Source organism: Rhinopithecus bieti, unplaced genomic scaffold, assembly GCF_001698545.2.
Source record: "Rhinopithecus bieti isolate Rb0 unplaced genomic scaffold, ASM169854v2 scaffold_2272, whole genome shotgun sequence".
NCBI classification, from domain to species: domain Eukaryota; kingdom Metazoa; phylum Chordata; class Mammalia; order Primates; family Cercopithecidae; genus Rhinopithecus; species Rhinopithecus bieti.
This window is the reverse complement of record NW_016804163.1, coordinates 1,715,626-1,730,441: the sequence shown is the minus strand read 5'-3', so window position 1 is coordinate 1,730,441 and position 14,816 is coordinate 1,715,626. Positions and strand designations below refer to the sequence as shown.

Here is a 14,816-nt window from a genome sequence, read left to right as displayed (position 1 = left end):
ATGCTATCTTCAATTGCATCTTTATATTTTTATTTGTATTTTTTTGGCAAAATTGAATATGAGAATTTTCTATTTCTTAGTGGACAGTTACAAGTGTTTAAATTCCTCTATATTTTAGTTACATTGGAAAAATATGCAATATTGAAAAAGTGCGGCCGGGCGTGGTGGCTCACACCTGTAATCCTAGCACTTCGGGAGGCCGAGGTGGGTGGATCACGAGGTCAGGAGATCAAGAACATCCTGACCAACATGGTGAAACCCCATCTCTACTAAAATACAAAAAAATTAGCTGGGCGTGGTGGTGCGTGCCTGTAGTCCCAGCTACTCAGGAGGCTGAGGCAAGGGAATTGCTTGAACCCTGGAGGCGGAGGTTGTAGTGAGCCGAGATCATGCTACTGCATGATCAAGACTCTGTCTCCAAAAAAAAAAAAAAAAAAAAAAAAGTGGCATTGTTTTCATCAAATTTCAAAAACAAAAAAAAGTAGGTCTTATTCCTGTATTTACAAGGGAAATTTCAGGATGAAATTATGTCCTCTATCTTTTCTCAGGTCTTAAAGATGAATAAGAATTTAGATTCCATTCATCGATTAATTGAAGAAACACAGATTTTCCAGATGCAGCAATCATCAATTAAGTCACGTGGTGACATGGTGACACCTGCCTCACCCCCCAGGGATACCTGCTTCCCACTTCATGGGCTACAATCCCATGCTGCTCACAATTTCTGTGCACACTCATGTAACACCAACAAATGGGATATTTGTGAAGAACTTCGCCTGCGGGAGCTTGAAGAAGTCAAGGCCAGAGCTGCTCAGATGGAAAAGACCATGCGGTGGTGGTCAGATTGCACTGCCAACTGGAGAGAAAAATGGAGTAAAGTTCGAGCTGAAAGGAACAGTGCCAGGGAGGAAGGAAGACAACTCAGAATAAAACTAGAGATGGCGATGAAAGAATTGAGTACACTGAAAAAGAAACAGAGTTTGCCACCTCAGAAGGAGGCATTAGAAGCTAAAGACACCCAGGATCTGAAGCTTCCTGGTTTCACAGAAGAATCCTGTGAACATAGAGACCAATTTCAAGTGAGTTCACAAATGTATGAGTCCATCAGAGAGTGTTTGGTAAAAAGACAATTGTCTACAAAGGAGGACACAATTAATAAGGTAAGAAAAAAATCCAGAGACTATGTGAATTTCTGAAGGTCATAGATAGTGATGGTGAGGAAGACGGAAGTGACAAATCCAGTGGTGACTATACTAGTCTGCCAGGGCTACCGTAAAAACGTACCATAATCACAGTGGTTTAAGCAACAGAAATTCATTTTCTTATAATTATAGAAGCTAGAAGTACAAGATCAAGGTGCTAGCAGGGTTGGTTTCTTCTGAGGCCTCTCTCCTTGGCTTATAGAAAGCTATTTTCTCCCTGTGTCTTCACATGGTCTTTTCTCTGTACACATGTCTGTGTCTTAAGTTCTTCTTGTAAGGTCACCTAATGAGCCTAATTTAACTAAATCACCTCCTTAAAGGCCCTGTCTCTACCAACAGTCACATTCTATGGTACTGGGGGTTAGGACTTTAACAAATAAATTTTGGGGAAAAACAAGTTCAGCCCATCCTAGTGGTTTTACTAATCTTTATAGAAAAAATTAACTCAGCATTTTCATCTGAAAAGAAAATATTTGGAGACATTTCTTTCCATTTGCCTTAATTATGTCTAAATTGTAAACAATCCATACAGTAGTTTAAATAGTTCTCCATGTTTGGGACTCAAGCCTCACAATTAACTACTTATAAAATGGGTACTGCAGGCAAATAGGGTACCTTAGGAAATGTTTTATGTGGACCACTGATGGAATTTCTTGGTATACTTAGAATCTCAGTTTCTGAGAATTCTGTACAAAACACATGTAACTTTAAAAAGTCTCTCAGTTTATACAATTATTCATCCATGAACCACCACCCTGTTTTTTCTTTTTCTTTTATTTTAACTTGGTAAATAATATTAACAACCCAAAGAACATACTTTGGGAACTCCTGTTACCTCTTATTATAGTTTCAGTTTATTTTGTTACTTCTTTCTACTTAATTCCTTCTCTAACACACATTAGTTAATATCTTGCACCTCTACCATTGCATTTAGTATTTTAAGCCATTCTATAATGTATATAATTTATGGTAGGTAAAACCTAGATTTAATTATAAATAAAAAAATTAAGAAGATTGCAATAAAATGATTACTTCTGCTTATTTGGTCTTCTACGTTTTCTTTTAAAAATGTTCAAAGCTGATAATCTAAGCTTTGTGTGTATCTTTTGGAAAATCACATATATTCTCAAAACTCAGCTGTATTAATGTATGCGTTAGAAGAATGCAATGATGAGGATAAGAGAACATAGCTCACATCAAGTTCTCTAAATCCACAAAGCGTTTTTATTATTACAAGTTACTAGCCTCTGCATTTGAGAAAATGAAGGATTCTCTTCACATGTATTATGATGGAAATTCTCAATATTTTGGGATTTCTTCTGAAATATCTCCTTAACATTAATGTCAAGAACAAATCAAACATAATACTTATTTATTAAAAATGTATTTATTTGCAAAATATCCTTCCAGATATTCCTTCTGATGGTAGGAAAATAAATATTACCTGTTGAAGAAGCTTCAATCAGGTTTTTCCTTAAAATTTTGACCAGCATCTTTGCCAACTCTATACCTAACAAGAAAGATATGTATATGCATCCTCAAACAACACTTCTTATTTTATTGTTTGTCAAAATATTATAGTATAGATGATTGCAATGAACATTCTTGAGAGAATTAAGGAATGAATCATACTAGGTAACCTGGCATCCACATACTACTTAAAAAATAAAATAAAAGTGAAGTATCATTGAGATTTTAGTTGAACTTGACTATTCATTGAGATTTTATTTGAAATTGTCTTTCATTTTAAACTTATAAACCAGGGCAAATTTAAATTGTAGACAAATACCAACAGCATGAGCCCTGTGAAGTTTTTGAGTTACACTCTTAAGAGTGTCGATGCAGTTGTTGCTCTAGTATTGATGCCCAAGTTTATTAAAGTGCCCCATTAAATTCTATTTGAGATGTGACTCATGAATTAAAGCAATAAAGGGAACTAAAATAAAGCGATAAGCAAGCTTTTTAAAATATTCAAGAGCTTCCTGAAAATTCTATCTTGTCTTTCAAAAATGTTAAAAAATAATTACTTTGAAACTGTAAGTGCCTTATGACAAAAGAAACTTGAAAGTGGAATTCATCAACTGATTAAAATTATTTACAGCTGTTCAAGTTTGTGCATGATTATTTTAGCGTGATTAGAAAAGAGAACAGAGTTAAAGCAGAATTCTGAGGATGTATTTTTTTTTTTTTTTTTTTTTTTTTTTTTTTTGAGACGGAGTCTCACTCTGTCGCCGGGGCTGGAGTGCAGTGGCCGATCTCAGCTCACTGCAATGCTCCGCCTCCCGGGTTCACGCCATTCTCCTGCCTCAGGCCTCCGGAGTAGCTGGGACTACAGGTGCCCGCCACTCGCCCGGGCTAGTTTTTTGTATTTTTTAGTAGAGACGGGTTTCACCGTGTTACCAGGATGGTCTCGATCTCCTGGACCTTGTGATCCGCCCGTCTCAGCCTCCCAAAGTGCTGGGATTACAGGCTTTGAGCACCGCGCCGGCCGAAATGTATTTTTTTTTTTTGTAAAGGGGTAGAACATAGAAAAAATAAGTTTGAAGAAGAATGTAAGTAAGTGTGACCACACAACGCTTTTAGGGAATGATAATGAAATAAAAAGATGAATTTGTTGTTGTATCATAACATTTATTTCTTTATGAAAATGTATCGTCATCACAATTTTTCTCCAAGAGGTTTAAAATTTTTTTTTTTTTTTTCAGGAAGAAGATGTGGTTATTGATTCTCTAAAATTAAGTGAGGAAATGAAACCCAATCTAGATGGTGTTGATTTATTCAACAATGGTGGTTCTGGAAATGGTGAAATGAAAGCTGGGCTGAGGCTGAAAGCAATAAATCTGCCTTTGGAAAATGAAGTAACTGAAATTTCAGCTTTGCAGGTGCATTTGGATGAATTCCAAAAAATCTTATGGAAGGAAAGAGAGTAAGTGCTAATCATTGCCTCCCTTAACCAAGTCTAAGTTTCAAACCACTTAAAATTGGTAATACTGATAGATTGGTCATTTAATAATGTATTTTATCCATGTTTAGTCATTAAGTTTTAGGATTTAAAGAAATTAGTTTGACATATATTCATATTTTGAATTTTAAAAGTATCATATAACTTGTTAGTGTTTTCATTCTTTTAAGTTGACTTTTATCATGACTATGTTTTATCATCTCTGATAGATTCACTTTAATTGTATCTGAATTCTTAATGTACAAGGTTAAAATATCCAGTGTGTTATTTAATTTTTATAGCATCTTGGACTTGGTAAATAAAAAATGAATAAATATGTTAATACTAATAGTGGAAAAATCACAATTTTGTGAGATATTGATTACAGAAAAAGTTGTCTGATACATGGACCATTAGGGGCATCAGACTTGTGATTAATTGGCCTGGATATTCATCTTTGTTCTGATGTATTCCAACTATGTGATGTTGGCTATTGCCCCTTTGTGAAAATAGCTGTAGTGCTGTTATGTTCTAGTTATCTATTGTCTTGAAACAAACTTTTCCAAACAATTATCATTAAAACGTATCAACAGCAACCACCATGTCTTCTGTTCAAGAATCTTGAGCATGGCTTGGCATAGACATCATATCTCTCACTTGTGCCTTCAGTTGCAATGGCTCAAAGGCTGGCCGTGCCTGGAAGGCTGGGGGCTGCAGCCTCTCTCACTCATATGTCTGGCAGTCCATCTCAGTTCTCATCTAGGCCTCAGTTGGGACACCTGCACTGGGGCTATTTAAGGGAGTGCTTGGCTTCCTCACAACACTGGGGCTAGGCTGCAAGTGAACATCTTAAGAACACAGAGAGAAGAATGCCATTTGAATGACTCTGCCTCAAAAGTCATTTAGCATCACTTCAGACCCATTATCGGTGGTGGGAATCTCAAAGGCTGACTCAGATCAAAGAGAGAGAAGCACTTTCAACGGAAGGAGGGTCAAAACAATTTTATAATAAGGGTGTGTGGGATGCAGTCATTGTGGCAACGGTCTTTGCAAACTCCAGTCTGTCATAGCCTTTCTCAGTGAATTCTCATAAAGATCAAGAACAAATAACGTCTGGGAAAGAGGATAGTAATATGAAATATTCAATATGGATTTTTATTTCTTTGCAATCAGCTTACAATTTTATTGGCACAATGTGGAATATCTAATATATAAATGTGGTTCCAAAATCTAAAAATAATTACTTTTATCTCTTAGTTATAAAAGCCTTAATGGGCAGCAGAAAAGCAAGAAGGATATGAATGCATATATACACACAATGTATTATATAAGTATATGTCATATAACAGTTTTAATTGTCCTGGTTTGAATGGACTGAAATCAGGATAAATATGCATACTAGCCATTCACAGATACAGTAAGTTCTTTACCACTTATTTTCTGCCAGAAGTTTCTCATGAGTTCCTCTGAAATTTACTAGTGCCACCAATTCCCTTTTTCAGACTCTTCATCTGTATTTCACTAGATTAATAGATTGTGATCATACACGCATTTATGTACAGAATAAATACTTATTACCCTACCAAGTGTAAATTCCTAGTAGAGGCAACCAACATCAGTAGAAAAAAGAATAAAATTGAATTTTTAGGCTTGTACACATACTGACAATTTTATGTAGACCTATACATTTCAGTCACATTCTAATCTCTGTGCTTTTACTTCTTGAAGGATTTAACTTTTGGTAATTATAGACTTCTCTCCAGCACTCGTACGATATTACTTCCCTGATGCAGTCTAATGGGAGCAGTGCAGAGCTGTGTTTTTCTAGATGTAAACTTTTCTATTCTAAAGTGTCAGTTTTAAATATATGCATGTTCTGTCTTAACACGCTTATCCATATACATATACACAACATGTACTTTTTACTTTCTTGGAATACATGAACAATTCTCAGAGTAAGTCCATTCTCCAGTTCTCAGTGACTTCAGTCTATAATCCATAGACAGGTCAAAGAATAAGAGAAAAAAGGAGGCTTTCCATGGCCTTGTCTTCCTACTCTCCTCTTTTAAGAAACAATCCCACGGACTTGATGAGTCATGGTTCCTGTGTCCATGAATCAACATTTGCATGCAATCCACATGAGGCAATCACAGTCTTTTTTGCTATCACAAGAGAACATTTTCCAAGAATACAGGATATGCTATTACTTATAAATCCATCTAATCTTTTAAATTCTTCTTCCTGGAATATCAGTGAGTGGGTGGCTTGAATTGAGATGTGAATGTATTTTTTTCTGCATTCCCATCTAGTGGGAAAATTCGCTTAACTAGTGCACAGAAATCAGCTCAGAAAACTCAGGGACTCATTTTTTTCCATTGTCCTTGACTAGAACCTCTTCATCAAATAGAAGAAACTTTATTGTTTTATTTGCACTCTGAGTGCTGTTCAGTTTTATGAATAATTTTTTAGCATATAAAAGTTTCTCATATACTGAGAATTTATATATTTCTGATGACTTTCATAAAGACTTCCCAGGTAGAAAATTTGGAGTAAGGCCAGGAAAGCTGATCCTCTTATAGAGCTATGTGTACCTAAAAATTTAGGAAGCTGAGGTTGGCAATACCAAATCTCAAGTAACAGAGACTGAGATAAAATATTTTGAACTGTTCTAACATTCAGAATCAGTTTTCAGATATCACTGCAGAGACTTCCTTTATCACTTATAAAATGTTTGTTCTGTGTCCTTTAAGCTGAGCTTCAGTCCTCCCTTTCCATTTCATCTTTTTTTTTTTTTCCTTTTCTTTTTGAGAGAGTCTCGCTCTGTTGCCCAGGCTGGAGTGCAGTGGTGCAATCTCGGTTCACTGCAACCTCAGCTTCCTGGGCTCAAGCCATCCTCCCACCTCAGCCTCCTGAGTAGCTGGAATTTACAGCCTGTGCCACCACACCTGGCTAATTTTTTTTTTTTTTTTTTGTATTTTTAGTAGAGACGGGGTTTGCCATATTGCCCAGGCTGGTCTGGAACCCCTGGCCTCAAGTGATCTACCCTCCTTGGCTTCCCAAAGCGCTGGGTTTACAGGTGTGAGCCACTGCGCCCAGCCCATTTTATCTTCTTAATTTATTTTATATATAAGAAAAGTAGTATGCTTCAATTATTTTGTTTTGCTTCATTAAATGTTCCATTTTTTTTCATAATGAGATTTAAAATCTAGGTTAGAAGTTTCAGCAAATTAAAATGCTTCAAAGGTTATTATTTTTGGTCTATGTAAGAAAGAGACAGATTTCTACTTTACATATTATATATAAAGTATATATGTATATTCCTCAATTAATGAATACATTGACATGCAAATCTAGTTAATACTGTTTAATGTAAAATTTGTAAGTATTAGAAAGTCAAGCTTATTTTGTTTCTTTATTGTCACTCATGGAATATTCAATAAATCTTTACCATCTTTTGACTCTCCAGTGTCTATTTTGTGTTTCGGCAATTTGCTACCAAATGAAACAGAGTCTACACCTATGCATAGATTATAAAAATACCAGTAAGTCTCTACCACGGTTTCCTTTGTAATGAGGGTACAGACACTTGACTTAGGAATAGTGTATCAGCGGTGGCCGCCTAGACTTTTAAGCCAAGCCAGTACCCCAAGGAAGTAGACAGTATCTAGAGTCCATGCCTGAGGGGGAAGCAGCAGCAGTAAAGAAACTTGTTTCCAGAGGCAGCGGTGGCCTCTGGTGCCTAGTGACACCACCCACTGTCCCATATTGGTGATTTGAGGTCCCGCTGTGATGTCTCTACCTTAATGGTGGCCTAAATAGTGTGCTTACAGGAAGATTTCGATGGCTTTCTCATCAGTGTTCCTGGCTGCATGTATTCCCCAGAAATTTTTTGAGCTATAATATCCTTTTCCACTCAAATTAGCTAACTTGAATATGTTTGCTTGCCAGACACATAATACCAGGACAGTGTACAGGCAACAGACAGAGGAGGTTACAGGCAGTGGGGTCTTCATGGGACCAGTTTTGTGGTATGAGAGTGGGTCTTCGTCTCTGTCTGCTTCATCTGCAAACCTTGTTCTATGATTCTCCTGGAGATCTGAGCTTAACAATATTCTTTAAATACTTATCTTTTCTAATTAAATTAATTTTATATGGCTTGGCTGTTTGCGACAGCCGAGTGCTAACACCCAGTGCTGAAAGATGTAATTATGAATAGTAGGAAGTGCAATTGCAAAATGACATATATGTTGCTTAAAGTGTATTTGTAAAAACTTGTATTGTTAACAGTTTAATACTATCTCTAAATTTTGAACTGTTATAAAAATGATTATCTGCATGTTATTACAAGATAACCATTTGATTTGGTAAGAACATTTTTATATTAATATACCCTTTCAGAAAATGATTCAATTTTTTCCAGTGAAATTTCCCACGGTTCAACAATGATTAATATTTATACCTAGATATTAATTTTTAGGACCTTTTGTCCCTGAGAAATATTTGAGTAATATTATTGTCTAGAAATTTAAATTTTATTTCCAATTATTGTGGAATTGTGACAGTAAACAAAGCATCAAAAAATGCATAGAAATGTAATCACAACTTTTCATAAAAATAATTTTGGTTGATATTTTATATTTTAGATTCTACAAATTGTATATATTTTAGCAATATGATTTTTTAAAGTTTATATCATCATATTAAAGATACTACATTTTGCTGAGCTTTGCCTTTTAATTTCATTCTCGTGAAGAATGTGTACATAAAATATGCAACACTTTAGAGTAAATATTAAGTGTTTGCCTTCTTATAGCTCAAATACTCTGACAATAATATACATCTCAATTATAAATTTAACTATATTTTTCATCAACTTTGAAAATCTCTCTGAAACACAGAATAAAATGATTAGGCTAGAAAACTAAGGACTTATAGAGTGCCCTCTGCTGCATAAATTTAGACACGCAATGTCCTTAATGCTGGCACAGAGACACAAAAGTTTATAATGGGGCTATCTAAATACTAAAACAATTTAAGTATCCCATTGTCATTAAATAATTTTTTATGAATTGCTTTTTTTCTCACTCCCCTAACCAAATTGTAACCTTTTTCATAATAAAAATGCATAATTTTCTTTTAGGAAACAAATACATATCAGATATTTTCTTTATGATGTATACTTGAGGTAAATATTACTTTCTTTGAAAATTTTTGAATTTATTTTGAGTTTCTAAATTATCATTTGATTCATTAAAGTATAATATCAAAAGCGGACATTTGATTTCTCAACATGTATGATTTTAACTCTAGGTATTTTTCAAGTATGTTTCCATTATTCTATTATAAATAAAATAATTCTCAAAATTAATTTGAAGGAGAAACATAAATATATGCTTCATTACACAAATACAGTTAATTAAAATCTTTTATAAAATTATTTTATTAATTTAACATATGCCATTTGCTTTTCAAGTTTTTTGGTTACTGACAAGACATTCCCACGTCCTACTCAAGAAAATCTAAAAAATTAAAATTATAAATATGGTGATTCTTATCTTAAACATTCCAATGAAGTTACAAACTTAGTACAATTTTATTATAATTTTCAATATAAATTCACAGGTCTAAGTCAATATTCAATATCTTTTAAATATTCTAATTTATCACCCAAAACTTAAAATGCACCCAAATGTTAGATATGCAATATAGTTCATCTTATAATGATTTGTACACATAATTTCTAAATCTAACACAAAATACTAATACTGATTTGTTTATTATTTCTATAATTATTTTCCTCTCGTCATCTCAAACACAACTGCTAAAACAAAAATTATATCATAATAAGCAACCTGGGTGTCCTCAGCTGGCTAGGTTTACTTTTCTATCTGAAATTGTGACTGCTGTGGTTCATCTGGATTATAAACATTCATATTCAGTGTTCATAAGACCTAAACTTTCAAGTTGAATCTTTTTGTTTGTTAATTTTGTTTAATATATTTGCTATGTTAATAAGGGATTCCGGATCAGAGTACTGTAAGTGGTGCTTTGCACCATTTTTTTTTTTGCAATCTGTCTCTTTTGAGGTTAAGCTAAGCTCTAACTAATTCTTTTATATCCTCTTTCAATTTTATGGTTTGATTTATGTAAATATAATTATATAACTTTTTAATAGACTGCTTCTCCATTTGATTGGAGTAAACTAATGTATTTACAGCCTAACACTACTTTGAATTATCATAGTATTTTTACCAAGAAGAATCATATTTCTTATTAATATGTAAATGACATTCAATTTTGATTCAGCCTGTGTCTTCTAGCTCTGTGAATATGTTCCTAAGATCTTTCTAGTCACATTTAATAACACTGAAATAGATCTGTATATTAGTTAGTTATGAATGCAGTAACTATGTGACTAACAATCACAAAATCTCAGTGTCACATAACAATCAAAGTGTATTTACCTGGAGCTCAAACATACAAGTTATTTTCAAACTTTTGTTTCTGTCGTCTCTGCTAATATCTCATTGTCAAATCCTAGAATTGAGGAATGAGGAAAACAACTCTGTCTGTGGAAATGGAGGAAAATCAGTGAGTACTTTTTTTTTTTTTTTTGAGACGGAGTCCCGCTCTGTCGCCCAGGCTGGAGTGCAGTGGCGCGATCTCAGCTCACTGCAAGCTCTGCCTCCCGGGTTCCCGCCATTCTCCTGCCTCAGCCTCCTGAGTGGCTGGGACTACAGGTGCCCGCCACCTCGCCTGGCTAGTTTTTTTTTTTTTTTTTTTGTATTTTTTTAGTAGAGACGAGGTTTCACCGTGTTCGCCAGGATGGTCTCGATCTCCTGACCTCGTGATCCGCGAGTATTTTTGAATAGTAATCAAATCTACCTTACACATAAGAACAGGCCAGCTTCAAAGGTCAATATATGTTCATTACAACCAGAAATAAAACAATTATCAATGACTCTAACAGACATTGTGGGCAAAAAAAAAAAAAAAAAAGAACAAAAATCCAGTGGTTGGTGTATTAAAGGACAAAATTTTTTATTTATTTTTTCTTTTATTTTTGAAACCGAGTCTCGCTCTGTCGCCCAGGCTGGAGTGCAGTGGCGCGACCTCGGCTCACTGCAAGCTCCGCCTCCCGGCTTTACGCCATTGTCGTGCCTCAGCCTCCGGAGTAGCTGGGACTACAGGCGCCGCCACCTCGCCCGGCTAGTTTTTTGTGGAGACGGGGGTTTCACCGTGTTCGCCAGGATGGCCTCGATCTCCTGACCTCGTGATCCGCCCGCTTCGGCCTCCCAAAGTGCTGGGATTATAGGCGTGAGTCACCGTGCCCGGCCTAAAGGACTAAATTTTAATCCTAGTTCTGTTGCTAGTTCTACAAATAGAGAAATTAATTTCAGTTATTTAGAATAATTTAAATAAGGATCCCAGTGACATTTCTTTTTTACAACCACATTTGAAACATTTAAAATTATTTTTAGATCCCCAATAAATGACTATTTTCTAAGATTGTTAGGTGGCCTGTTGGAATTCTGTGTCATTTCAAATGATTTTTTCATTCACATACAGCCACAATATGAAGATGGATAGAATACCATGTTAAGATTAGAAACATGTATATCCTCCTATGTAAGAAAATATTATGAGTGAGAGGAATTGAGAGGCATGCATGAAATACATGAAGAAATCAAGCAGAATGTTAATCCTGGCAAAGCCAAATTAAATATATGTAATCTACTGTAAAGTTAATTGTCAGAATAATAAACTGAAAAAGTTTTATTCATTATTTATAATTTTTTAATAAGTTGCAAAATGATACTGGCAAAGCCAAATTAAATATATGTAATCTACTGTAAAGTTAATTGTCAGAATAATAAACTAAAAAAGTTTTATTCATTATTTATAATTTTTTAATAAGTTGCAAAATGTTTTCTCTCATTATGATCAGATACAAATATCAAAAATTAGGAAAATGGCTATAAAATGGAACGCATCCTTGAAATGATTTTACAATTGAAGCTTTTTTTCTTTTAATTTTTAAATTATTTAGAATGCGCACAGCTTTGGAAAAAGAAATAGAGAGACTGGAGTCGGCTTTGTCTCTATGGAAGTGGAAGTATGAGGAACTGAAAGAATCGAAGCCAAAGCGTGTGAAAGAGGTATGGGGGGATATGATGTAAGGAAGAAATGAAGCCTAGCTTTTTCTTTCTTTGGATATGTAAACAAGTGGGCAGAAAGGCACAACAGACAGGAGGAAGGGAGGTTGCAAACTGGAATTTCCTCTACAAGTGCAATATTTGAAATCACTTGTCAATAGCTTAGTCAAATTCAGACTATATATATGACATCTTGTTTTTATTTACACATTTGTGGCAGTTTTATATTGGTAATTATTTATTTTCAAAAATCTCATTGCATATATTTATGATATAAAAATGGTATTTTGATATCCATATTGGTAGTTAAATGGTCCATGATTAGCTACATGACACAATTAATTATCCATTCTAGGCACATTAGAGCAGATGGTTAAAGATATCCGCTGATAGCACACCATCTATCATAAATGACTTTATCTTATTCTTTCATGAAGCAGTCTGATAATACCAATTTATCTCAGGCGTATTGAGGTTCTTTTCATATCAACATTGTAGTTATTTGGGATCAGCCACTTGCCAGAATACTTTTCTTTTGCATTTTCATCAATAAAATGCCATCATGAACCTTTCCCATTTTGATGATTTATTACCATTTATTATTTAAGTAATATTAATTGTACATGTTATGTGTACTAAAGCATGGTATTCCATAAGTGTGTGGGAAAGAATAATGAGTAAAGAAAAGAAAAATAATGGGCAAAATAATGACTATTTTCACATGAGTTAACATTTAGTGGGTGTGTGTGCAGTATAAATATATATACACACGTATACATGTATGCACAAACATATACATGAATATATGGATCCATAGTATTTACATGCACAGGAACCTCTCTCTGGGTATGACATTCAAAATGCATTGATGTATACCGGAAAAATAGTTCATGACACAAGAACACATTATGTTTAGAATATGTGTTTATGTGCTCTATAATATAATGGGTTCTAATTTTGACTGAAAAAGCTAATATTTAAGATGCAATTAGTGGAAATTTTGTTAAAAAAAAAAAAAAAGAATGCATTTACTACCTCTTGCCACTAGTGTGCAGTACAGACTTGATAATCTTAGTTTTGTAAGCCTTTATTTGAGTAACATTTATGTAGCAAATATACTGAAAAGTCAAGTTTTGAGTTGGTTTAAAAGCAATACGTATATTTGAAAATGTTTAATGTTTTCTGTTCAAATACGATTTTTGGTAGCAAAGTAAGTGAGAGAAAAAATAAAAGTATGATGTTATACAGTGTAAGGTGGATCTGTATTTGATGACCATTCAGAAGTATTTATTAATACATATATGATGCTTTTGATAGATAAAATGCTGGTAGGGTTTCAGAACAGGAGAAACCTCAAAATTGTGAAACATTTGTCTTTTGAGTGCATATGTCAGTTAAATGAACCACAAAGTTGAATAATGAACTCGATGAATGTAAAATTTTGTAGACATTGAAAATTTATAAATATAAAGATCAAACACTGTTTGAATTATTCATATGGAAAAATTTTAAAAATATGTCCTTTCATTCCTAACAAACATTTCTGATGTTCTTAGGATTTTTTTTGAAGAAATGTGTTATTTACACATGTTTAAATTATTTTTATAAAATAAGGTTAAATTTTTAAAAATGTTTAAAAACTAAACAAACAAGACTACTTAGAATGAGTTTAATTATTTATATATTCTTTGTTTAATCATTTCTTATAATGGGTTATAACAGACAAGAATTTTAGGCTACATTTAGAAATAGTATTGTAGCACAAGTATAAGCGTAAAATATTCAGTCTCTATACAGTTGATTGACAATCAGAAGGTGTGTCATGATTCATTCTTTAAAATTTCATGTAAGTTATTCCTTCTTACTCCCTTTTTCCTCAAAGATTCTGCTAATGACCTTTGCATTTATCATAGCTCATCATCTCTATGAAGGTTTGAATACAAGTGTAATTTCTTTTGTAGATGCCAAAAATGTTAAAAGCAAATACATGCCTAAGAACTGGTGATGGAAAGATTAGCAATTGTTAAAGTTGGAAACAGATGTGCTTAATAGACCTAGATTTGTAAAAATGCATTTGAAAGTCTGGTGTGCTTTTAGAGGGAAATCATTCTTCAATTACTGACATATAGAGAAGAGAAAAGATAAGAATTTAATTGCAAAATCTAAGTGTTTAAAATACAGCCAAAATAATGTATAGTAGAGGTAATTATATCCAAAATGCTGTTTCCATGCTGAATTTAATACTTATTCAGCTTTTCCTTTGCAAGTCTGTCTATATTGATTCAGAATTAGATTATGAATTCAGAGTGTGTGAAAAGGATCATTTATATGAAATTTCATGGTCTAGAGGATCAAACATTCATGTAAGTAATATTGATTACTCACAATTCTGATTCCTCATTTTAACAATCCGTGACTCTGATTCTTTCCATAATGGAAGAGATTCTTTGCCATATGTGAGAATACTTGCTAACATTTAAAAATTAGTCTCAAGGTAACAACATTTTAAAAAGTAAC

General features: G+C 33.7%; 1 protein-coding gene across 2 annotated transcripts in view; it reads left to right on the top strand.

Moving 5' to 3' along the window:
* The window catches only part of CCDC102B (coiled-coil domain containing 102B), a 355,558-nt gene that overhangs the window by 118,938 nt on the left and 221,804 nt on the right, over nt 1-14,816 (top strand). For both annotated transcript variants that reach the window (XM_017867082.1, XM_017867080.1), the window contains 3 exons: nt 549-1,160; nt 3,908-4,128; nt 12,194-12,302. In XM_017867082.1, the coding sequence (XP_017722571.1) occupies nt 558-1,160; nt 3,908-4,128; nt 12,194-12,302 (933 nt within the window). In that variant the 5' untranslated portion in view covers nt 549-557. The remainder of the gene's footprint in view (nt 1-548; nt 1,161-3,907; nt 4,129-12,193; nt 12,303-14,816) is intronic.